Source organism: Triturus cristatus, chromosome 3_1 (genome assembly GCF_964204655.1).
Source record: "Triturus cristatus chromosome 3_1, aTriCri1.1, whole genome shotgun sequence".
NCBI classification, from domain to species: Eukaryota; Metazoa; Chordata; class Amphibia; order Caudata; family Salamandridae; genus Triturus; species Triturus cristatus.
In genome coordinates, this window is record NC_140583.1 from 1,006,131,934 (window position 1) to 1,006,155,606 (window position 23,673).

The 23,673-nt window shown below is 49.5% G+C and overlaps 1 protein-coding gene and 1 pseudogene across 1 annotated transcript in view; one reads left to right on the plus strand and one right to left on the minus strand.

Annotated features, from left to right (window-relative positions):
• Window positions 1-22,474, minus strand: part of LOC146861422 (uncharacterized) — a 36,191-nt gene extending 13,717 nt beyond the window's left edge. Inside the window, exons 1-3 of the mRNA XM_085645723.1 lie at window positions 22,196-22,474; window positions 3,608-3,717; window positions 2,753-2,889 (exon numbers count right to left, since the gene is read on the minus strand). Of these exons, the coding sequence (XP_085501849.1) occupies window positions 2,753-2,889; window positions 3,608-3,717; window positions 22,196-22,254 (306 nt within the window). The 5' untranslated portion in view covers window positions 22,255-22,474. The remainder of the gene's footprint in view (window positions 1-2,752; window positions 2,890-3,607; window positions 3,718-22,195) is intronic.
• Window positions 12,249-12,357, plus strand: LOC146861423 (5S ribosomal RNA; annotated as a pseudogene).
• Window positions 22,475-23,673: the final 1,199 nt, after the last annotated feature.

The following is a 23,673-nucleotide window of genomic DNA, read 5'->3' on the forward strand; positions in this document are numbered from 1 at the left end:
GTAAAGGTTGTTCACCATTAGCTTGGCATAAGCATTTCATCAAGGTGGTATGTCCCTGTTTAAAAGCCAAAGGGACGCTAAAATGTACAAGACCTCCCAACTCCTGTTTAGAAGACTACTTCCCAGTTACTCCCCAATAATTGGGTTGGAATAGAAAGATACAGGAAAGGCTGTTTTTGACGAGGAACTTAACATTAGACAAAGCTGTGAAGATTATGTGACAAATAGTAGAAACATCACCGGGCATTGAGGAATTATCAGTTGGAGGGAATGGTGGCACTGGAATCACCACAGTTAAAAAGAAAGTAAATGTACACATCAGAGAGAGTACAATAAAAAAATAGTGAGTATAGTGTCAAAGATATCACATGTTTTACTTGTGGTCTTAGAGGACATATCACTATGGAATGGAACGGTCCAGGAATATGTCATACACGTGGACATTGCAAGGATGTGCAAAGAGAAGAATGGGAAAGCAAACATCAGAGGAATTAATTCAGTAGAAAAGGAAGTTAATAATGAAAACGATGTGTTCCTGGTACAAGTATGTGGAGTAGAAAAAGAAACAGATGCCCTATTTTGTGACATGTTGGTGGGAGGAAGAAATATAAGAATGATGGTGTATTCTGGTTCAAGACACTAAAAGGTGAATACATGAAACATATATAAAGATAAAGAGTTACAAAAACCTGACATAAGTCTACTGGCGTACGAAATGAAACATATTGAAGTTGTGGTTGTTATATTGCTATCCTTGAGTTTAAGGGAAGATCTGTGTAAGCAAGTGTGTATGGATTTAAGGATGGAGGTTGCCTCTTGGGATAGCCACAACAAAGAGCTCTGAACATCACATGAGTTCCCAACTGTCCAGATTATGTGTTATGCAGGGGCCGAAAGAGTCAACAAGTTAGGAAAAATAGAAAAGGGTTGGGTAAAGAAGGAAAAAGGAAAAACAATATTATCTTTCGTATGTGAAAAGAAAGGTTTTCCAATGTATTTGGAGATAAGTGTTTAAAATCAGGGTTTGAACGTATTGTAATTTCGAAGTAAGCGGCAACGCCGAAGGTGTACAAAGTGCAGTTAGTGCCAACGATGTTCAAGGAAGAACTGATACTTGAATTAAGCAGAACGTATGATGAAGTAATAAATAAAAGAACAAAAGTATCAGAGGTTTAGCCCAGAAGGCCAATGTAAAAATGCATGTGCGCACATTTATACAATCTTGGGCCGTATTGCGCATTGTCATTGTTTGCACCGGGTGCACCGTTCAAACGGTGCGCCCAGTGCAAACAATGACAATGCGCCCTATTACGATGTATGCGCTGCCCCCAGGGCAGCCGCGAACCCGTGCTGCCCCGGGGACAGCGCAATCATGTGAAAGCACAGAGCGACTGCTGGCAGCCGCTCCGTGTTTTCACAGTGCAGACGGCAACCCGTCTGCACTTTTAAAGGGGATTACAGGCGGGTGCAGTCAGTGACTGTACCCGGCTTGCAAGGGGATGTCTGGGGGGTCCATAGGACCCCCTTTCTCCCCTCCAGCGGGCTGCTGTCAGGGGGTACTCTCACACTGCGCCACCTAGAAGATGGTGCACTGTGAGTGCGCCCCCAGAGAGCTTCTTTGCCTCTGCGCCCACGTCTGTAATATGGCCCGGGCACAGAGGCAAAGGAATCCCATCATTTGCATAGGGTACGCTGCTATGCAAAAGAGGGAACACCTCCTGAAGGTAGCGCTGGTGCATTTAGTGCGCTAGTGCTATTGGTATTACTGAAGGGGACACACAAGCGTCTGCACCCCCTTCAGTAATACCAAACTGCCCCAGGGGTGCGAAATGCGGGTGCAACTGTCCGTTGAGCCCCCCAGGCACTTCTTGTAATACGGCCCCTGAATGGCAGCATTTAGGTTGATAGGCACCCACTGCTTAACATAAATGAGATTCTAGACACGCTGAAGGGAGCTTCCATTTATTCCACCATCAATGTGTATTCACTGTATCACCAGATTGTGCTCCATACAGATTCAAAGCCGTTAAAAATAATTCATAACCTTGCATGGCATATTTATATTCTGTTACTTGCCCTTTAGACTAGTGTCAGCACTGGCAGTATTCTACAGTGCAAAGCATCAGCCTCTTAAGGGGATTGAAAATATAGAATATGTTCAAGATGACATAATGGTGTATGGTTAGAACTGGGAAGATCACTATGAAGTTGTGGAAAACGTTTAAAGATTATTTGAAAAATGTGGGATGACCATAAGAGGAGAAAAGTTCAGTGTGGGAACTCAACGTGTAGACTATGTGGAGCTTTACATTGACGGTAAGGGTGTGAAGCCTGAATATGTAGAAAAAAGGATGCACATTTCGCCTGGATATCTTTTGCGGCAAAGAGGTTATGAAGACATAAGCACAAACTGATCAAATATCAAAAAGGGCTCAACATTTAAGCAGATACCCCCAGCACTTAAGGTGTTAAATATTTTCTCAAAGCATGTCAAAGCCAATTTTGAAAAAAGAAATCTGTGATGATATTCGTCTTGAAAACATCAATTAAACAGTTTAAGAGGAACAGGTATTCTACCAACGTGTTTTTCAATTAAATCAAATAAAACAGTAAAAGTTTGGGTAAGTGGGGGGTTTAGGGTTGAGGTTCCTTGCACTCCTGCCCAGAATCTCAGGTTATTTTGAGAAAAGAAAGTCTTAGATGATAGTTGTATTCTATAGCTGGTCTGCGTGTTCCAACAACTCCACCTTACCGGAACATATGGCTGAGTCCTCTCCCCCAGTTCCCTGGGGACAAACTCTGCCCGCTGAGTGGTGTTGAACATCATCTCTGGGCGCTTAGGATGAGGAGGGGTACGAAGAGGCCTCTTACTGCTTCGGGGCTGAGCATCTGTGAAAAGAGAAGTAAAGTTGGAAAGGTAGTACCCACTGAAAGGGATGAGCTTAGTGAGACCCAACTGGGACTCTTGAACATGTCATGTGCCTGAGGTACCAATCTGTCTAAATTTTAAAGAGGAATAAAAAGAAATAGAGGGGGTGGGATAATTTTCCCTGAACTCTAACATCAATGTAGAGTCCTCTTTAACACTAAGGGCCTCATTACGAGTTTGGCGGATGGGTTACTCCATCACAAACGTGACAGAGATCCGGTCTGCTGTATTACAAGTCCCATTATATTCTATGGAACTCCTAATAAAACGTGACGTAGTAGCACATCCCACAAACTCCTAATCAGGCCCTGACTCTTTATCCAAGCAGCTACAATTTGCTCTGTGCGGCAGAGGCATCAGGTGACACCTGGCAAGGGATGGCCTTGGCCCAAGCTATTAGGCACTAAAATGTCTCTACGAAGTAATAAATGTTTCTTCAGCTGATAATTCTTGACCACATAGCAAGGTCACAGGTATAGGTACCAAAGTGATATGTGTAGAAATGTCACATAGATTTGCAAAGCATGGTAAATTATGTGGTATTTCGACTGTAGATAACAAATATATATAATAATGGACACAAAACTGTGTTTTAATGCAGGAGATATACCCTGACAATAGTGAAACTGACTGCATTGGTGGCAAAACCACCCAACCCCCACGCTGTGATTTACTCACTTGGCGGGTTAATGAAAGTAGACTTGTAGTGAGAGATCCGGCACTCCTCTGGCCCGGTGCGCCTCTGCACTGTTGTTTGCTTTGTGCAGTTCTTGTGGTGCTTGTGACGCCTGAAAGAAACAAAAGACAAAGCTAAATCATACTAACTACAAACATATAAATCTCACTCACCACATTCCCACAAAACAACCCCCAATGTCTAGTGTGAGACACAAATATGCTCAGCGTTTATTGTGGGTTACTCGCCATGAAAGATGGCTTCTGCCTGCCCAGGGAGCGTTGAGAGAATACCACAATCATGCTGTTAGCCATTTTGTTTCCTAGAATGTGATACCTTAAACAAGGAATACTGGTGCAAGTTTTCTGTGAAGACTTTGGCCTTATTTAGAGTATGGAGAACCGGGTACTCTGCCACAAACGTAGAGGAGTAGTCAGTCTGCCAAATTGCTGGTCTACTCACACCATTTCGAGTCAGGCGAACCACCATGTGTCTGCTTGCGGAACCCCTGCTTGGTACATCGGTGAAACACCGTAACTCAATACCAACACTCACATTTGGCCTACATTTTAAGTACCTCAGACCATCCACCTTATTTAGGTGTGACATCCTGACTTACTTTTGTTCCTGTTTCACCTTTGAAACACTCCCAGGGTCTTTACTTTTTTGTTTTTCAAAAACCAACTCCTGACTTAGGAGTTTGTTTTTGTAAAACAAAGTTTGTAGGGAGACTATATGAAACATGGTAGCCACTCAACAAAGCTAGAGTGCCTCCAGGAGAGATACCATGAAGCAGCTCCTGTGAAGGTGCAGAGACCTCTGCAAGGGAAGCAGAGATTTCTAAATATAGAGGGTGGCCATCTGCCAGGGTGGGGGAGGTTATGATCTCTACCACCCTGGTGGAATAGCAGACCACCCATCTAACTTTAAATAAGCCACTTTCTACTCTCCTAACCTACTCCTCTGTTCTCATGTTTTGATTTTAAATAGTACGTTCTACTATTGAAGTCGTGTAGCTGTAACTGGTTGGCTAATATTAACTTTAGACTAAGAACTACAAATTGCACTTGGCACTCTGAGGTGGAGCTTACGGAATCAACAACAAATATATGTATTTATATAAATATATATACACACACACACACATTTGGTGACCTCCATATTAAGCAAACAGATGAAGAAAATGTTATTTCACTTGTTAAGCCAAGATCCCATTTTAGGATGTTAATTACTGGGTACTTCAACACACTTCACCTAAAAGACGAACTTCATATGTTGTGAGAAACTGAGCACACAGGAACGTGAAGTTGGATTACTTGTGACATCTCCCAACTAAGCACGGGAAACCTTTGAGGTCAACATGACGCAAGCAGGAGCAGCACAATAAAAATACTTGGCCTCACATGCCTCTAGCCCTCACCCACACCACTGAGTTCGCCCATTACTCCAGACTGCCATCATTTCCTGTCCCACATACAACAGTAAACATCTTAGCAGACATCATGACACCTGCGCAGCACAGTCCAGATAAGCCAGCATTTGGGTCTCAGGGATCTGCTGCCACACCCAATACCTTCAGTTAATCCACATAAGCACACAATTCTGCCAGGCAATGCACAATCCAAATAACCCAGTTAACACGTAATCATCTCAGCTAGTCATCTGGCCACACTCAACAAACTTATAATGCATCTAATTTTCAATAACAACATACCAACTACCTGTAAATATGTATAACCCATAACACAACAAAAAATAACAGAAGATCCGATCTTTTTTGCTCTTTTGTCATCCAGCTATCAACAACCAACAGTGAAGTATCAAGGATCTTCAAAACTCTACAATCACTCACTTTGGTTGGGCATTTCCCATCAATCTAAAGTGGTCATATCACTCAACCGTAAACTAACAGCAGACCTTTTTCCATCACATACTCATTGCATTTCCTACCATCCCTTCTTCTTTAAGACACTTTTACATTAAGACCCATTCAATTTTCATTCCTCTGTTGTCCAGTTTCCAGCAACACCACCCTCACACAAGAATCTTCCTCGCCTCATCTCAATCTCCATTCCCCTACGCCACATAGCATCATTCACACCAGTCGGCCTCCCCTCCATACATTCATCTTCTAACTCCAGGGGCCTCACCAGCGCTGGACTGCTTCTTTTCATAAGTTTCAATTCGCTCATTCACCGTCTCCTGGGCACTTTGCCCTCCTCCACCCTACACACGCCTACTAGAGGGAACCCCGCCATGCTCATCCTATGCTGTACACTACCTATCTCTGAGGCATAACCTCTTCCTTCAGCTCCTTCAAACTCCTGCACACCAATTGCACACAGATCTTGCCCCCCTTCCCATCCGTAACCCTCCTCTTTCTGACAAGAGCGATATTCTGTCTCTCAAGCTACCCTCTTCAGAGGCTGACATTATTTACTTTCCCACACGCTCCGTCCCTGTCACCCTAACCACCCCTGACTCCTTCCCTAGCACAGTAAAAACCTCTTTATCTGCATCCGATTCAGCATATCACTGCTAAAGTAGAGGCTCTGGGTCCAGGAGTCTACCAATCAGAAACGTTGACCCCGCCCTCTTGCTTACCAGTGAATCCTTGATTGACACCTGGTTATGAGCAATCAGGTTCCTTGACCATTGAAGGATCATCCAAGCTGCCTGCAGCTGCTCCTACAGTAAAGCTGTTCTCTCTTGCAGGAAATCATGAATTTACCACACACTGCAACTTCTGTGGTTGTGGGGGTGAGAGGACTGATTTGAGGGCCCATTTGGTGTCTGGGGTGACTGTCAAGTGTGGGTGTATAGCGCTGGTGTCCTCGTACAATTATTACCCCAAATTGTAAACCAGGCACCCGACTCTCAACTTAGCGTTAACAGAGCAGTCAGGCTCCTCAGGGAGGTGATGTCAGTTGGAAACTTATAACTCAGTAACACACATAACAATCACCAAACCACTGTCCGGTCTGAGCTTTGTCTTTCAAAAAGGAAACAAAGTTAAATACTGCACATAAAGTTACCAATATGCACACTGTATACATTTGGCAAAACAGTATACGAAAGTGTAATCAATTTCTTGGTGGGAATAACAGTTACAAACCACTTCTCCAGGGGGAACTTGCAGATAACCAGAGTGTAAATTACGTATCTTCAAGAAATGTCCTATCTGTTCTGGCAGTTTAAATGGCACCATGTGACAGTTTCCTTGCCTACTGTCCCCAACGTATACAACTAGCAATACCCCTAATTGGGACTAGAGCAATAACATGAAGTGTTCAACACAGTTAGGCCTACAGACTTCAACTGTAATCAAAATCAGTATGAAAGAACTGTGCACTCACATTCGCTAAACCAGACATACAACTTTAACCTGAGCACTCTGCCTACAAAGACCTTAGCGAAGGTTTAGGCAGTGGCGCAGCGTGTGTGTGTATGGGGGGTCCACAGGGGCAAAATTCTAAGGGGCGCAACATTTTAAAAGAAAGTATTGCGCCCCCTAACCCGTGGATGGACCATTAGCACTTCCTGAGCTAACAGTCCACGGGTTGGGGGGCACAATACTTACTTTTAAAGTTGTACCCCGGGCGCTGGCAACCCACGCAAGCCGCTGGCTCCAGGTACACTTAATGCATTTAAACATTAACAATGAGTCCCTCACCTGACAGACGTAGCAAACAGTACTAGTACACAATTGTGTTGACTGGTTGCCTAGCAGCTCCCTTGTCCTGAAACACAGAAGATCAGATGCTCCCAGGGACTTCACTGAATCCCAGTCCCAGCAAGTGATGTAAAACAGGTGCCCTCCTTCTCCTGGGCGTCTGTGTTGTCCCTTCTGGGAGACTTAGGGTTTGAAAATGTCTGCATGCTTTGTGGGCAATGTGAGATGCGCCTATGTATCTTTGTGCCCACCCCAGCAGTTTCCAGTGGGTGCCCTGGTCCCTCAAATGAAAACGTTTTTTTTTTTTTTTTAAACTGCTGGATATAGTTACAAATTTCCCAAATCGCCCACTTCAGAGGTCCTTATTTTCTGTTCCGATAATCATGACCAACTGTTTCCTGCTCCTCCAGATCGTAGACAAAGACACTTTCAGCAGTTCCAAAGGGCCATATTCCAGTCCTAGTTGGTCAGTTTCCCATTGGATGATTTTCTGCATCCTCCTCCTAGTGGTGACCTCCAGCCACCAGCACCAACTTCCTATCCCTCAGACTTGGTCGATCTTAGTTCTTTGCCCTACTTGCACAGCTGCGTTTTTCTTTCCTAGAGATTGTCCTCCTGCGTGGGGGCACTTCCAGCACCCCTCTAATAGCGAGTGGGGCCCTAACTTCAAGTCAGATGCTGTTTCCCCAGAAGAGTTAGAACACAAGTTCCTTGCTGAGCTCCCTCATTATTAGGGAGCAGAGGTGAAGGAGTCTTAAAGCAGGCTCTCCTCTGACGAAGCCAGACAAGCAGCTCCCTTTTCTCCAGCAGGCTGCTTCTCCCTCTCAAACCAGGACACAGCTCTCCTTGCAATGGTGTTGCTCAGGATTTCCCCACATGGTAAGGACGTTGGCAATCAGGAATTCTGTCTCTGGAACTCAGGAATGTCTTGTCCACGCTGCTGTGTGGGTCTTGGCACTGGTGATTCGGAAACCTGGCACACTGACACGAGCTTCGACCCAGAGATCATCCTACATGAGCAGACGTGGAGGCAGATTTCAGAAATGCATATTTAGAGGGGGTTTCAGATCGCTCCAGGTAGTCCCTAATATTTTGTTTATTAGACTGGTCTTTGTCTCTCAAGCTTGGCGGCAAGAGAGGCCAGGCTAGGCGGACCTTGATAGGGAAATCTGAGACAAAGGCACAAAAACCACATAGGCCGCCTCACTCAGCTATTACATAAAAGAGTTTACAGTGAGACTCCCTCTGGGAAAGATTGAAGCAGAAAGGGGATGGGAACTGTTTTTTACACTTCAAAGGAGCCTTAGACTCCCTTCTTCCTTTCATTGTAGATTGGTCCGCTTTAAATGGCCTCAGAATTGGTGTTACAATGTTCATTCCGATCTGAAACTCCATCTTTGTCCTCCATCTTGTGTACCACACACAGGAGATACAAAATGGATTCCTGTCACTATATAGTAGAGCACAAAAAGCACTTTCTCACTCATCCTTAATTTCACGCAGCATGACAGTACTCACACACTCTGGGCCTCATTTATAACAAAATGACGCCAAGCGGCGCTGCAAGCCATTTTGCTGCTACGAGCTGCGTCATTTTAAAAGCGGGGGAATGCATCATATTTACAACAATATGACGCATCCCTGTGCTTTCCACTGCGCTGGAGCACACTTAACTGCCATGCACCAACGCATGCACCCTTGCACCATGGTGCAAGGGTGCCTGCATTGTGGGGGTGATTGATTTTGTGCAGAAAGGGACATCTTCCTGCACAAAAACAATCATGGATGGGGTTTTCCTCTTTCTATGTGTGCTGCAAAATGCACCATGAATAGAAAGAGGCAAAAACAAGGAGAGATAAAAAGTATTTCTCCACTTTTTTACTCCTTACGCCTTCCCTGGGGAGGCATAGGATTCTGATGCATTCCCATGTTTATGAAATGTTGTAAATCTGGGAATGCGGCAGAATCCATGTGTTGCATGGGAACACCCACAGCAACACCCATGGCACATTCCTTTCACGCCAAGTAATGCATATAAAGAGGCCGTGTTTTCAAGGCCATGAAAAGCCATGCAGGGTGGCTTTGCGTGGCCTTGTAATTAAGGGCCAACACACTGCACCGCCGGTGCATTAAAAAAAAGTGCTGCACCGGCGGCACAAGGGGCTTGTAAAGAAGCCCCTCTGTATCCAAGTCCCTTCCAACCATCCACCAGCATCCTGCCCTAGCTGCTGACAGGAAGTGGGCTGTATAATACAGACAGGTACCATAGGGTGCAGCTAATGATCCAAATTAAAGGCAGTGGGCTGTATACTCAAGACAGTTACCATAGGTTGCAGCTCATAATCCAATTTTAAGTCCCTGTGAGTTCGATGTTTGGGACAGGTAAACAGCAACACACTAAGAAGGATGCTATCGTGACGATGTGGCTCAGACAAGGAATAGACCACTTTTTCACATGATTGTGCCCTGAGGAAGTCTAATTTAGGTGAAACGCGTTGGCTGAGTTTATTGAAAAGAAATGGAATACAGAAAGAGAAAACTACAAGCAGTGACTGACTCATCTTGCTTGCTCTGCTCTTGTGTCCAAATTGTTGTCTACTACATTTTTATTTCTGTTGCTTCACGATCTATGTTTTAAAGTGTCAAATGTATGGCCAATCTGTGGCTGGTCATTTTGGGGTGGGCAACTTGGCTTAATAATTGATGTTTGTTACAGGTCGTTGGGCTATATGCCCCCTGGCTGCCAATATTTGTTTCAGATTGCATTAGTTCATTTCATTCTACATTACCCATTTCTTTCTCTTCAGTAGTCCCTGCACTTCTAGCTTTCTCTGTAAATGTATTATTTCCACCTTACCATTTCCTGCACTTTCTGCTCTCTCAATAAGCCCCTTTTTTGTCTGCAGTTCCTGCACTCTCTGCTTCCTCATGTAGAATTAGTCCTTGCATTTGCCCAGTTCTCATTTATCCTCTTCTTTCTTGTCCGCAGTTTGCCCTGCATTGCTCATAACCCACTTGTCTGTACCTGGCAGTTTCTTCACTCCATGGTGACCACGTATTTCTTGTCTTAGGTTCCTACACTTTTAGTAAGTCATTCTTCTCACCACATCGTGCACTCCTTCTTCCTCCTCTGTCTTTTCTGCGTTCCCTTGTGCCTCCTTCGTACTTCCTTCGCTACCTGCCTGCTCTATTGACTCCTCTCCCACGTACGTCCCCTGCTCAGCTGCTCCTGCACTCCCTGCTTCCCCTGATTGGTTGTTCCTGCGCATTGTACTTTCTCTGTTCTGGTGTCCAGTGCTTCTGCGGCATCCTCTACACTTTCTGCATGCACCACGCTGGCGCACGAGCTACTTTAGGGTGTTTAAACCCCCCTTTCTCCATGGTTACTCTTCGTCCATTTGCTGAACAATGCGGCTTTCCGAGGCCCCCTCAGGGGGCCACTGAAGAGGGCAGCCCTCTATTGCCAACGGGGCACCCCACACCCCCCTTATGGGCAGGGACGGTGAGTGCGAACACCCCCCCTCTCCCCCAGCAGGCACCAACGGGTGTTGCATGCCTGGCAGCCACCTTAGGTGCCACTGTGAGAGGGGGGGTTTAGCACAGATCCGGGGGGGGGGTACGGTCCGTGCTTTCTGGCCCAGCACCTGGCATGCCATGCAGCCTGCTCCAGACCGGGGTTGCCCAGAGGGGTTCCCTGGTAGGCCAGGGGCGTGCACCACAGCAGTGCTACACACTCCAAGCCAATCCTCGTACTAGGCAGGCCACCGCCCGGCATTAGCTGGTGGCAGCTGGAGCACTCTTCGCTGTGCCCAGTCTGGGCTCCAAACTGGGGCCGGGTGGGCTCCAAACTGGGGCCGGGTGGAGGAGGCCAGCAGCTGCTGCTACCCCTGGCTGGTCCGATGCAGGCTTGTTTCGGGGCCGGTCAAAAGAAAGCTTTTGGCCTCTCTGTGGCAGCAATACGCTTCGGGAGGAGGCTAGTGATCACGCCCTAGGAGTGGTGGCTAGGTGATCCTTGCATGGCAGCAATACAATATGCAGGAGAGTTTAACTTGCTTCGGGAAGTGGCTAGTGATCACGCCCTTGGAGTGGTGGCTAGGTGATCCTTGCATGCCTGGCGGATGTCCCGGGCATCACGCCGCCTGGTCGGACCCAGGAGCTCTTCGTTGGTGTGAGTCCCTGCAGATAGACCACCCCTCCGTCGGTGTGTGGTGCCTGGGAGGGAGGGGCAAGGCTCCAGTTGTAGGCACACCCCCTTTGGGGCATGTATCGCGGTCATGGGGGGGAGGCGCAAATGGCATAGGGGGCTCACTGTTCCGGACCACATTGTTCCCCGCGACACGCTTTTCTGCACGCCAAGCCCGCTGGCGTGGAGCACGGGCAGTGGATGTGGGTGCGTTGAGTGCAGGCTGGGCCTTATGACTGGGACAAACTGGTAGTCAGGCATTTGGTAAAATAGTCATGGCTAAGGGGTCAGTGAGTGCCGCTCGCCCCGAGCGGTGTGCATGAGCTGGCGCGTACCTGAATTTAAACCACAAGATGCTGCGGTCCGCAGCGTGTGAGCATGTGTGGGGACTTTCGTCCATTTACACAGGATACAGGTAGTGTGCCCGTACCAATGAAAGGGGGCACATTTCAGTAGGGTTTTCCCCAGTCTGGGGGTTGAGATTGCTCGGGTCCCGATTTGAGTGGCAGCAGTTGAGGGCTGGGAGATGCGGCCGCCGGAGTGTGTCTTTCTCCTGGTTGCAGGGGCAAGAGAGCTGCATGTCTGGGCCCACGGCCTGGTTATGCACGGGCCCGACTGGTTTTGTTCAATGCCTTGTGCGACTGCTAGCGGGTAACCTGATACTTAGTAAAGGGATGCTGGAAAGCAGTGGTAAATTATCACAGAGTATCATGTAAGATATTCCTAGACATCAATTGACTTCTTCTTTCACAAACACTGTTCAGAGGGATAGAGATGATGAGGCCCGTGCTACGGCCATACCACCCTGAATGTGCCCGATCACGGAAGCTAAGCAGGGTCGCGCCTGGTTAGTACTTGGATGGGAGACCACATGGGAATACCAGGTGCTGTAGGCATTTCCAAAGGGGTTTTTTCCTTGCTATTCATTTTGCCCTGTTAATTGTAAACTTTGTAGTATCTGGTTGGCATAACAGGTGGCTGTTCATAGCCTTTGAATGATCAGGATAACAACTGGAGGCTCACGTACTAACACACATATTGGCTGTCCAGGTATTCCACAGAGTGCAATGAGGTGCTTACGCCATCGGGATGCACTGTCCCGCTGTTTTGTTGTTTCTCCTTTCTCGATAGAGTAATCTGAGCCCTTGCCCCGCTGCGTTGAACCCCTTCTCACATGCTAATTTGTGTAGCGCAGAAATGCAGGATGGCTTCTTGGCACTGTGCTGGTGACTCACAAGCTCTTCGAGGGTTCAAGTATCAGCACAGATTGTGTGGCTTGACGGGCCACTAGGCTATCTCATGTAGCTGCTCTCGGGCGGCGGGTGACGCGGTGAGTGATACCCTCCTCCAGTGAGGCAGCAGAACAGCAGCACTATAGGCTGGCAATCCAGGCAGGTTGGCTGAGACGTCAGGTGTGCTAACTGAGCAGTGTCTCCCGTGCTTGATTGGGGCGCCCTTTACTGGGAGTAGTGGGATCTCTGACCACTCAGCTATCCGCGCTGGGGATACGCTGCACAGCACCAGCGAGTGAGTGGTTTACCAGATGGGGTGAGGAGCGAGGGACACAGTGTCTATGGGCGCTCCTGTCTCGAATCACTTGGGAGAATTAGAAGATATGGAAGTCTTTTCAAGAACCGATTGTGTGTTTTCAAAAAGGAAGAACATTTTCACAGCTTAAAGTAGAGATGCAAGAGTTTTCTCAGGTTTGTTGCATGTCTTAATTAAGTGACATGAGCACACTCTTCTCACAGGGCTAAACCTGTTCACGGATGCACCAGACCTTTCTACTCGAACATCAGACCAGAGCATGCCATGCCCCTTGCCTAGTGCTCTGCACCACAAGCGTTATAGTGCTTTCGGAGCCTATTCATTAGTGGATTCCCCTCCCCCCCCCGCCACCCTGATCTTCTGCATAGGGGGCGCCGGCATCTCTGTGAAGGCCTGGGCTCAGACACCTGCATCAAGGTACAGCTGTCGGAACTGACGGGCCAGTGTCCTAACTCCCATAAAGGCATGAAGATGGTTTTAGTGTGGGCTAAAACACAAAACGTGATAGAGGCCTCCCACCTCTTTAAACCGGGCGCTGAAAGGGCCATTCTCTGGAAACCATGTAGAGGCCTGTGCAAAGGTGGTACATACGTTGTTTATAATATTTGTGTTTGCTTGACTGGAGAGGGTTGGGATATTAAACAGGCAATTATATGTATAATCAAGGGTATAATATAAAATATGCCAGTGATTCCGTGATCCGATAATGAAAGAGTTATGCTTTGCTAGTTCGGATCCCTTAAGTCTTCTCACATGATAGAAACGTTGAAGCGGTCGCGCGAATGTTTTGTCAATCAAAAGCCGGGCAAATATTTGGTCTGGTTTGCACTAAACTGATCGAATGGAAAACGCCTTTCAAAAGGGTAAGACCGGGGATGTAGATGCATCTTGTGGTACCTTGGAGCTGGGTGACAATAACCATCCATAGGTGTATGTCTGTTGGAAATAATGTGCCGGTGCCTTGCCAGTTTCTCCATGGCTTGCTTTACTTTCAACCATGCAGAGGATCACCAGCGAAAGGGCAATTAGGGGCTTGAGTAGGTGCACCCTAGTGCCTGCATGAGGACAAGTCAGGAAGAAGATTGTTTAAGCGTGTGTTACACACAGCAAGGGACAGGGGCCTCATAGTCTTTTGAATGTTGAACTGTGACACAGACCCATTTTCCTTGATGCCTACTCACGACGGCCCGATGGGTCTTGGCTAAAATAATCCCTACGGTGGGCCGCTGTAGTTTAAGGTCTATTACACCTGCCTCTGGCTGTAAGTTCATGTCAGGAGGAGTTAAAAGATGTGTCTTTGACAAAGGGTGTCCCAACGGTGATGGGTTTAGGTGTCAACGCCTGAATTTATCTTACAAAGCATTTAACACTTTGGACTTCAGAGGCTAGATCAGTTAGAAGCGGCTGAGCGTGAGGATAGCCGAATTTTGAAGTGTATGCTTGAGAATGTCTGTTATATGCAGGCCCGATAAGTTTTGTTTTGAATATACATTTAGGCCAGCATTGGGCTGAGTTTACTACCACTTGCATTGGGCGTCGCAAACGGAAACTAATTAACAGCGTTTTATAGTCAAGAATTTATTAAGCCTATTCGGTGTTGCAGCCAGCATTTTTTGTGCGCGTGTTTTGGACCACAGACTGCTGTTTTGGGCGGGGCGGACAGTTTACACCGCTGTAGGCACCAGCTGCAACATGGTATTATGACGAGGTCAAGTAGGATCAATGTTTTAATCCTTCCATCTGCTTAACATGAGCACAAGAATCATCCCAAGTTTAGCCGGTGTTTTCTTGGCAAGTCAAGTTGGGCATCGTCCTTTTCATGGAAGTGAATATTGCGAGGCTGATTGATTAAGCGACTGCGTGCTTGGGTGTACGGAAGCTCCAAATCTGACCACCCCTTCCTGGTCCCGGGGGTACTATTTACCCCTGGGACTTTGGTATCGCTCAGATACGTGCAACAAGGGCCCGGTAATGCGCCAGCTTCCCCTAGCATATCAGCGCAAACAGTTTTCAGTGTGTTGCCTCTGTAAGTTATTATCAGTCACAATTCCAATGCTTGCCCCGGTAGTGAGAATTCCACACCTACACCATCCACAGCATTAGAGTACCTCCCCTTCACCAGGCATAGGTGCACGGCCTTGGGTGCCTTTCCTTTTGTGTAGGGATGTTCGGTGTAAACCTCGGTGTTGTGTTTGGTGCCTGGGTGGCGTGCGCTGTAAGAAGTCTGTTTTGTATTATGGCATTGAGCGAAGATTCCACTGCTTGGCCAACAAGGTCCATTGGCTACCAGGAGTTATGCATGTGGCCCTTCTCAATGTCTTATTGATGAATGTGCTACTGATGACAAATGGCAAAATGTTTGTCGGTTCTGGCCGGGGCTCGGCAAGTATGGTTTCATCTTCCTCACCTAATACTTGTGCATTATCGGCCATGAAGCCAAGTATACTTCACGGGGCTCTGCTCACACCAAAGTGGGCCAAGATCACACAAAGCACAGGAGGAGAGTGCGGTGTCAGTCACATATGGCAAATTATGAGAAATATGCCAGAGGTAGCGAATATGACATCACAGACTTGATCAGTGATAATATCATGGTTCATCTTTTGTCCCAATATAGACAAAAGTTTCGGACAGGCTCTGTTTTGCAAACAATAGTTATTTTGTCTCCGCATGTGCCTCTTTCGCAGTACAACAAGGTAAATTTTGTCTCCAACGTGGGGATTGTGTGCCGCTATTCCGTTTCCAAAGGGCTCCCTCTTTCTGGTTTCGGCACCTGGCTTATGTGCAGGTGACCAGTCTGGCTGTTGCGGAAGTTGATTAGTGTAATGGTCCCAATCGTGGTTGAGCTTGCCACTCATTGAAGGAAGACACTTAATGCAATGTTCAACACGTTAAGGTGACAGTCCCACCAGTTCAGAATGGATGCATTTTCAATATGCTATGCAGCGAAGCCAGAATTGTGGCTTCAGTTATCTTATGCAACTAACTAGCATTGTTAAAGCCTATGGTACTGGCGTGTTGTGGGTGTACGGTGGTTTTGTAGTATATATCGAGAGGCAATGTCAGAAGCCACAAAATACCAGTCTGCCTTTGCCACCGGTTACCAGCCCAATGGTGGGAAAGTATAATTTTACACTTACTCAGGAAATTTCAACGCAAAGAGAGGCACTGCGAAATGCTGAGACTGCATTGTGCAATTGGCTACAAAAGCCTTCATGGGGAACACCTGCGGGCACCATATAGAATCAGGTACCATGTACACTGGGTGGGCATTCCTCTGCAGCCAAGGGAGGTATCAGGTCGCTTCAGTTAAGACATATTCACCTGCGCTTTAGCCAGGGAAGCAGGCGGGTGGTGGTAGTTGTCATCTAACAAGTGTGCAGTGGTACAGAAAAGTTTGGTAAACAATGTGTTAGAGCCATATTGCGACAGGGTATTATAGATCTTTTGGCATCCCAATATTCAGGAAAGGGCAGGTTTTTGCACAGAATGTTCCCCCTGGTTCCCACAGACTTGTCTGCTCCCTGGTTATCCTTCTATGGGCTACAACCTGAGACTGGATGGGGCATCTTCTGTTACCGGCGTCCCAAATACGTTGATAGTCAATGCTGGGGTAGATGTACCTTGAAGGGCATGATTACTTCTTGGCCTGTCCCAGATTTTGGGGTCAAACTGGGTTGGAGTATTAAGTCCACAGTCCTTAGGAATCATCCAGCATTCCTTCAATCCAAGTAAGGGCAGTTAGCGATACATCAGCGAGTGGGTAACATACACCGGTTATCAGCGCCATCATGCCCCGGGGGGCACGCACGCTTCACAAAAACACAGAGCTGCAACCAGTAGGGTACCAAGTGGCAAAAACCAGTAACTAGGTTGAATTTATGTGTGTCTCTGGCCTTACAGCTGTGTGGAGCCGGTCTCACTGAGAGGTACGCCCAGGTGAAAATTGTGTGCATCTTAAGGTCCTCATGACCAATGCGGTTTGTGGTATCCCACCAAGCTGATTGTTTAAGGTCATCCTGGGCTGCATTTAAACAGCCCAGTACGAGGCCCTTGTGGGTCAGTGGCATGAATGACTAAATCCCAGGTGGCAGCAAGGGAAGGCAAGGCATATTAAATTGAAATTTAACGGAGCAGGTAATTTCCCACCGCTGGGGCTGTGCAGGGTGGGGTGAACCCCCCCACCCCGCCCACCACCTGTGAGTATTCTAGGAGGGGGGTAAAATAGGACTTAGTCTATCCTTAATGTTAGACACCACATTATAGACTGTGGGCACTGCTGCCCATAAGGGATACATGGCAAGGGCAGGAGGGCACCCTTGCTCATTTTCACATACTTCTAGTTATGAACACTCCTGTGCGTCATGATTTAGCAAGCATAGGGACTGTTCAAAGGTTAAGTATAATCCTTCTCGCCATAATAGCCAAAGTAGGCAGGCGGGTTGGGAGAGCGGTCACCTAGCAAGTGGGCGGCTGTCCCATAGATGGAGCACGCAGAGGTTCAGGCACACACGGAGCTTGAAGGACGGCAGCTAGGTGAGATCAGCAAATAGATGGGGCAATGTGAGCCATGGTGTATGCAATCGTCCCGCCCAGATTTGGCACGGGGCTGAGTCATGTGATGCAGTGGAACTTTCCCGCACGGGGTGAATAGTTCTTGGCACAACTTCACGAGCCAAAAGGGCCTTTTGTTTCATCAGACACTAGCTGATCCAGGCTAACGTCTAGGGCTATTGGGATATAGATGGGGCATCTATAACCAGTAGGGATGTTCTCTTTCATCTAGATTTGCAGGAGGTTCTAGGCAGGAGAGTTTGCGGGTGAGACGATAGCTGTTTTGGTGGGGGGCTCTGGCGGCGAAGGTGGCCACCTTCAGAGTTGTGGCAGAGTTACAGGGCGATCTGGAAGCAAATGGGTACAGAAGGGTACCCCTGCGTGGCACCATAGGGGGTGCCAGAGCCAAAACCCAGGAGCCTCATGGGAGGTTCCTGGAAAACCGTGTCGGTGCCTCGTTAGTCCTTTGGGCGGTTGTGGGCCTGAACAACCGGGGGCTTGCCTTGCTACGCTCCACCCTGAAAGGGGCGTGAGTAATAAGGGACCATGTGGCATGTGATCCGGGAAGAGGATCACCAGAAGGGGCAGCACAGATGGGGTTCGCCCCAGTGCTGCTTGGCTCATCAGGCGGGCAGGCGGCCCAGATGTTTGCCTGCCCTTGGATCGCCCGTAAGATAACCCACCATATTACATAACGGTGTCTGTAATACACCTGCAGCATTTTTACCCAAACAAAAAATGTGTGGTGCGTTTATTTATTAGCATGCATGCTATGTGTGGTGGGGTGGGTAGTGTTGCCACTGGTGGTGCTATGCGGCTGCCCGGGGCCCCCGCAGGGGGCCACTGAAGAGGGCAGCCCTCTAGTGCCACCGGGGCACCCCACGCCCCCCTTATGGGCAGGGACTCAGGGAGGAGTCCTCCCCCCCCAGCCTTGTTGTGGCGCACAAGGCGAGCATCACTTCCGGGGCGCGTGGACAGGGGGAGGTGTATATATGCCTCCCTCACCATCTGGACGTCCTCTTTGCGCGCCCGACACGCCGTCTCCCACCCTACCGCTTACCCGGCGTGGTTTGTGGCAGGCAGGAGGCAGAGAATGTTGTAATGTTGTCCTTTTTCATTGCAGGCGGAGTTACAGGGTGATCTGGAAGCAAATCGGTACAGAAGGGTACCCCTGCGTGGCACCATAGGGGGTGCCAGAGGCAAAGCCCAGGAGCCTCATGGGAGGTTCCTGGAAAACCGTGTTGGCGTCCCGTTAGTCCTTCGGGCGGTTGTGGGCCTGAACAACCGGGGGCTTGCCTTGCTACACTCCGCCCTGAAAGGGGCTTGAGTAATAAGGGACCATGTGTCACATGATCCAGGAAGAGGATCACCAGAAGGGGCAGCACAGATGGGGTTCGCCCCAGTGCTGCTTGGATCATCAGGCGGGCAGGCGGCCCAGATGTTTGCCTGCCCTTGGATCGCCCGTAAGATAACCCACCATATTACATAACGGTGTCTTTAATAAACCTGCAGCAGTTTTACCCAAACAAAAAATGTGTGGTGCATTTATTTATTAGCATGGATGCTATGTGAGGTGGGGTGGGTAGTGTTGCCACTGGTGGTGCTATGCGGCTGCCCGAGGCCCCCGCAGGGGGCCACTGAAGAGGGCAGCCCTCTAGTGCCTCCGGGGCACCCCACGCCCCACTTATGGGCAGGGACTCAGGGAGGAGTCCTCCCCCCCCAGCCTTGTTGTGGCGCGCAAGGCGAGCGTCACTTCCGGGGCGCGAGGACAGGGGGAGGTGTATATATGCCTCCCTCACCATATGGACGTCCTCTTTGCGTGCCCGACACGCCGTCTCCCACCCTACCGCTTACCTGGCGTGGTTTGTGGCAGGCAGGAGGCAGAGAATGTTGGAATGTTGTCCTTTTTCGTTGCAGGCGGAGTTACAGGGCGATCTGGAAGCAAATGGGTACAGAAGGGTACCCCTGCGTGGCACCATAGGGGGTGCCAGAGCCAAAGCCCAGGAGCCTCATGGGAGGTTCCTGGAAAACCGTGTTGGTGCCCGTTAGTCCTTCGGGCGGTTGTGGGCCTGAACAACCGGGGGCTTGCCTTGCTACACTCCGCCCTGAAAGGGGCGTGAGTAATAAGGGACCATGTGTCATGTGATCCGGGAAGAGGATCACCAGAAGGGGCAGCACAGATGGGGTTCGCCCCAGTGCTGCTTGGATCATCAGGAGGACAGGCGGCCCAGATGTTTGCCTGCCCTTGGATCGCCCGTAAGATAACCCACCATATTACATAACGGTGTCTGTAATAAACCTGCAGCAGTTTTACCCAAACAAAAAATGTGTGGTGCGTTTATTTATTAGCATGCATGCTATGTGTGGTGGGGTGAGTAGTGTTGCCACTGGTGGTGCTATGCGGCTACCCGAGGCCCCCGCAGGGGGCCACTGAAGAGGGCAGCCCTCTAGTGCCACCGGGGCACCCCACGCCCCCCTTATGGGCAGGGACTCAGGGAGGAGTCCTCCCCCCCCAGCCTTGTTGTGGCGCGCAAGGTGAGCGTCACTTCCGGGGCGCGAGGACAGGGGGAGGTGTATATATGCCTCCCTCACCATCTGGACGTCCTCTTTGGGCGCCCGACACGCCGTCTCCCACCCTACCGCTTACCCGGCGTGGTTTGTGGCAGGCAGGAGGCAGAGAATGTTGTAATGTTGTCCTTTTTCGTTGCAGGCGGAGTTACAGGGTGATCTCGAAGTAAATCGGTACAAAAGGGTACCCCTGCGTGGCACCATACGGGGTGCCAGAGGCAAAGCCCAGGAGCCTCATGGGAGGTTCCTGAAAAACCGTGTTGGCGTCCCGTTAGTCCTTTGGGCGGTTGTGGGCCTGAACAACCGGGGGCTTGCCTTGCTACACTCCGCCCTGAAAGGGGCTTGAGTAATAAGGGACCATGTGTCACGTGATCCAGGAAGAGGATCACCAGAAGGGGTCGCCCCAGTGCTGCTTGGATCATCAGGCGGACAGGCGGCCCAGATGTTTTCCAGCCCTTAGATCGCCTGTAAGATAACCCACCATATTACATAACGGTGTCTGTAAAAAACCTGCAGCAGTTTTACCCAAACAAAAAATGTGTGGTGCGTTTATTTATTAGCATGCATGCTATGTGTGGTGGGGTGGGTAGTGTTGCCACTGGTGGTGCTATGCGGCTGCCCGAGGCCCCCGCAGGGGGCCACTGAAGAGGGCAGCCCTCTAGTGCCACCGGGGCACCCCACGCCCCCCTTATGGGCAGGGACTCAGGGAGGAGTCCTCCCCCCCCAGCCTTGTTGTGGCGCACAAGGCGAGCGTCACTTCCGGGGCGCGTGGACAGGGGGAGGTGTATATATGCCTCCCTCACTATCTGGACGTCCTCTTTGCGCGCCCGACACGCCGTCTCCCACCCTACCGCTTACCCGGCGTGGTTTGTGGCAGGCAGGAGGCAGAGAATGTTGTAATGTTGTCCTTCTTCATTGCAGGCGGAGTTACAGAGTGATCTGGAAGCAAATGGGTACAGAAGGGTACCCCTGCGTGGCACCATAGGGGGTGCCAGAGGCAAAGCCCAGGAGCCTCATGGGAGGTTCCTGGAAAACCGTGTTGGTGCCCCGTTAGTCCTTCGGGCGGTTGTGGGCCTGAACAACCGGGAGCTTGCCTTGCTACACTCCGCCCTGAAAGGGGCGTGAGTAATAAGGGACAATGTGTCATGTGATCTGGGAAGAGGATCACCAGAAGGGGCAGCACAGATGGGGTTCGCCCCAGTGCTGCTTGGATCATCAGGCGGGCAGGCGGCCCAGATGTTTGCCTGCCCTTGGATCGCCCGTAAGATAACCCACCATATTACATAACGGTGTCTGTAATACACCTGCAGCAGTTTTACCCAAACAAAAAATGTGTGGTGCGTTTATTTATTAGCATGCATGCTATGTGTGGTGGGGTGAGTAGTGTTGCCACTGGTGGTGCTATGACTGCTGCAGCCAAAGAGGTTAGGCAGTGAAGCAGCGACACGGCGAGGAGAGAGGTGGGAAAGGAGGAAAGGGCAACTGACGAGAAGAGGACATCGAAGTTGGGAAGAGTAGTCACACCGGAGGGAAGGGAATGAAAACCAATGAGCTAGCCCCTGAGTAAGAAGGAGATGGGCTTGAGGGGATGGGGCTGCTCTAGAGAGAGCACGGGTGACGGGGAGAGATAAAAGAGCAGAGAGGGACTAAATGGAAACAGACGGAAATAGAGTGAGAGACCCACTGAGACCGATAGGCAGAAGGAAGGAGTGAAAAAACACAAGAGAGAGCGGGGAGACAGAAAATAAAAGAATGAGGCAGAGAGAGACGCGAATGGAGCTGGTACGACCCCTCCCAACCTTACTACTCAAACACCGCAGTGTGATAAACTCATGCACCAGCTCTCAAACTCTCTTTTACAACCCCATTAAACAGCTTCTGAAGGATGAAACTGTTTGCGCTTAAGTGAGGAAGTGAAAACACAATCTTAGCGAGAAAGGATGGGAGAGCAGCACACAAGACTGAGGGGGGACAGTGCACAGGCAGGGAGAGCCTTCACTTCCGTGAGAAGTGAGTGCGCAGTTTCAAGGTGGAAAGATGGAAATGCATGTGGCGAGTACTCACCCACAGTCGCAGAGTTCACAGATACAGGTGAACTCGGTCATCTCCCCTGTGCCCGCCATGATACCTCCAGTCGAGCTCGAAGAGAGAGGGGGGCTTGCCCCGAGGCTGACGTCAGGGCGCTGCTCGCTCTTTAAGTTTCAAGCAAAAACCTCGTAATTCTTGTGGGAAATGGACTAAGAAATTGTAGTGACGCCTGTACTGCCAGGCATCCTTGTCTCTCCCACTCTGGGTTTACCCCCTCTCTATACACCGCTTCTTTAGTGCACCTAAATAGACTTCGGTACTTCCCTCGCCCTTTCTCTCCTCTTCGCTCTCTATGTGGTCCCTTCCGTGCACCACTGCCTCCTCTTTTTACAAACACTCCCGCGCCTATCTGCACACCTGCCCTCCCTCCATGCACATTGCTTTCTAGCAACCGCTCGCCTCACGGTATGCTCCGCCAAGCTATCACCCCTCTCTATGCACCTCCCTTCCCTGTTTATGCCCTTTCACCACCTCCGAAGCCCCTCCACTGCCTCGGTGCACTCTTCCCTCAGTGCACCTATCTGCCCCCTCTCCCGTCTTTAAGCCCCGCCCAATTCCACATGCCCCCTTGCCCCTCTCTATGCCCGCGCACCTCACTTGTTCCTCCCTCCATGCACCTCTCTCCCCCTCAGCACCCCTTCCACCTATGCCTCCTCCCCTCTCTCGGACACTTCTCTCTTCTGTTTTTGAGGACCCGTCCCGGCGCTCTACCCTGCCTCGCTCCCCGTCTCCCCTGGCTCCAAACGGACCCAGACTGGCCTCTGCCAGCCCTGTCGCAGTGTGTAGAGTTGCCATGGCTCTGCGCCTACTTGGGCTCGGCCCTCCCCAAGTGGAGCATGTTGAAGTATTTGAATCTGAAAGGCTGCACCCCTCCCCACAACCCTCCCCCAAGTGACAGCCTAACAACCCCTGGCCTGTGCTAGGCAGCTGGCATTGGACAGGGCCCCAGGCACGCGCTAATAACAGGGCCAGGCTGCGGGGCGCCCTTGGCACTGCACACTGTGTACGCGGCAACCCTGTGCTCAGCAAACACTCACCTGTCGCTATGTCATTACGGCACAGGTGAGGCAAGTCGAGCCAGCCTCGTCCGGGGCTTACCTTTTCCGGACCCGGGTTTACGTTAAAAACTGATTTTCACGTCTTCTTCCCTGGCAGGTCGCAATCTAGTTACAAGTGTCTAAAAGGCAGCGTTTACTTTTCAGCCATATGAACACATCTCATGAATTTGGCGAAACACACGAATGCAAAGTGAACCGGGACATGTCCGGGCTTTTTATGTTGCCAAGAGAATATTTGGAATCTACACTTTGAAGCATGGTGTTGGAAACCACGCCTGAGAATTTCAAAACTTTCCCCCAACAAAATGCTGTATATTTCTATCATGAGGACAAATACAAAAACTGTATTTTTCCCAACTATGAAGCAGGAACAACATTGACATATACACATAATAA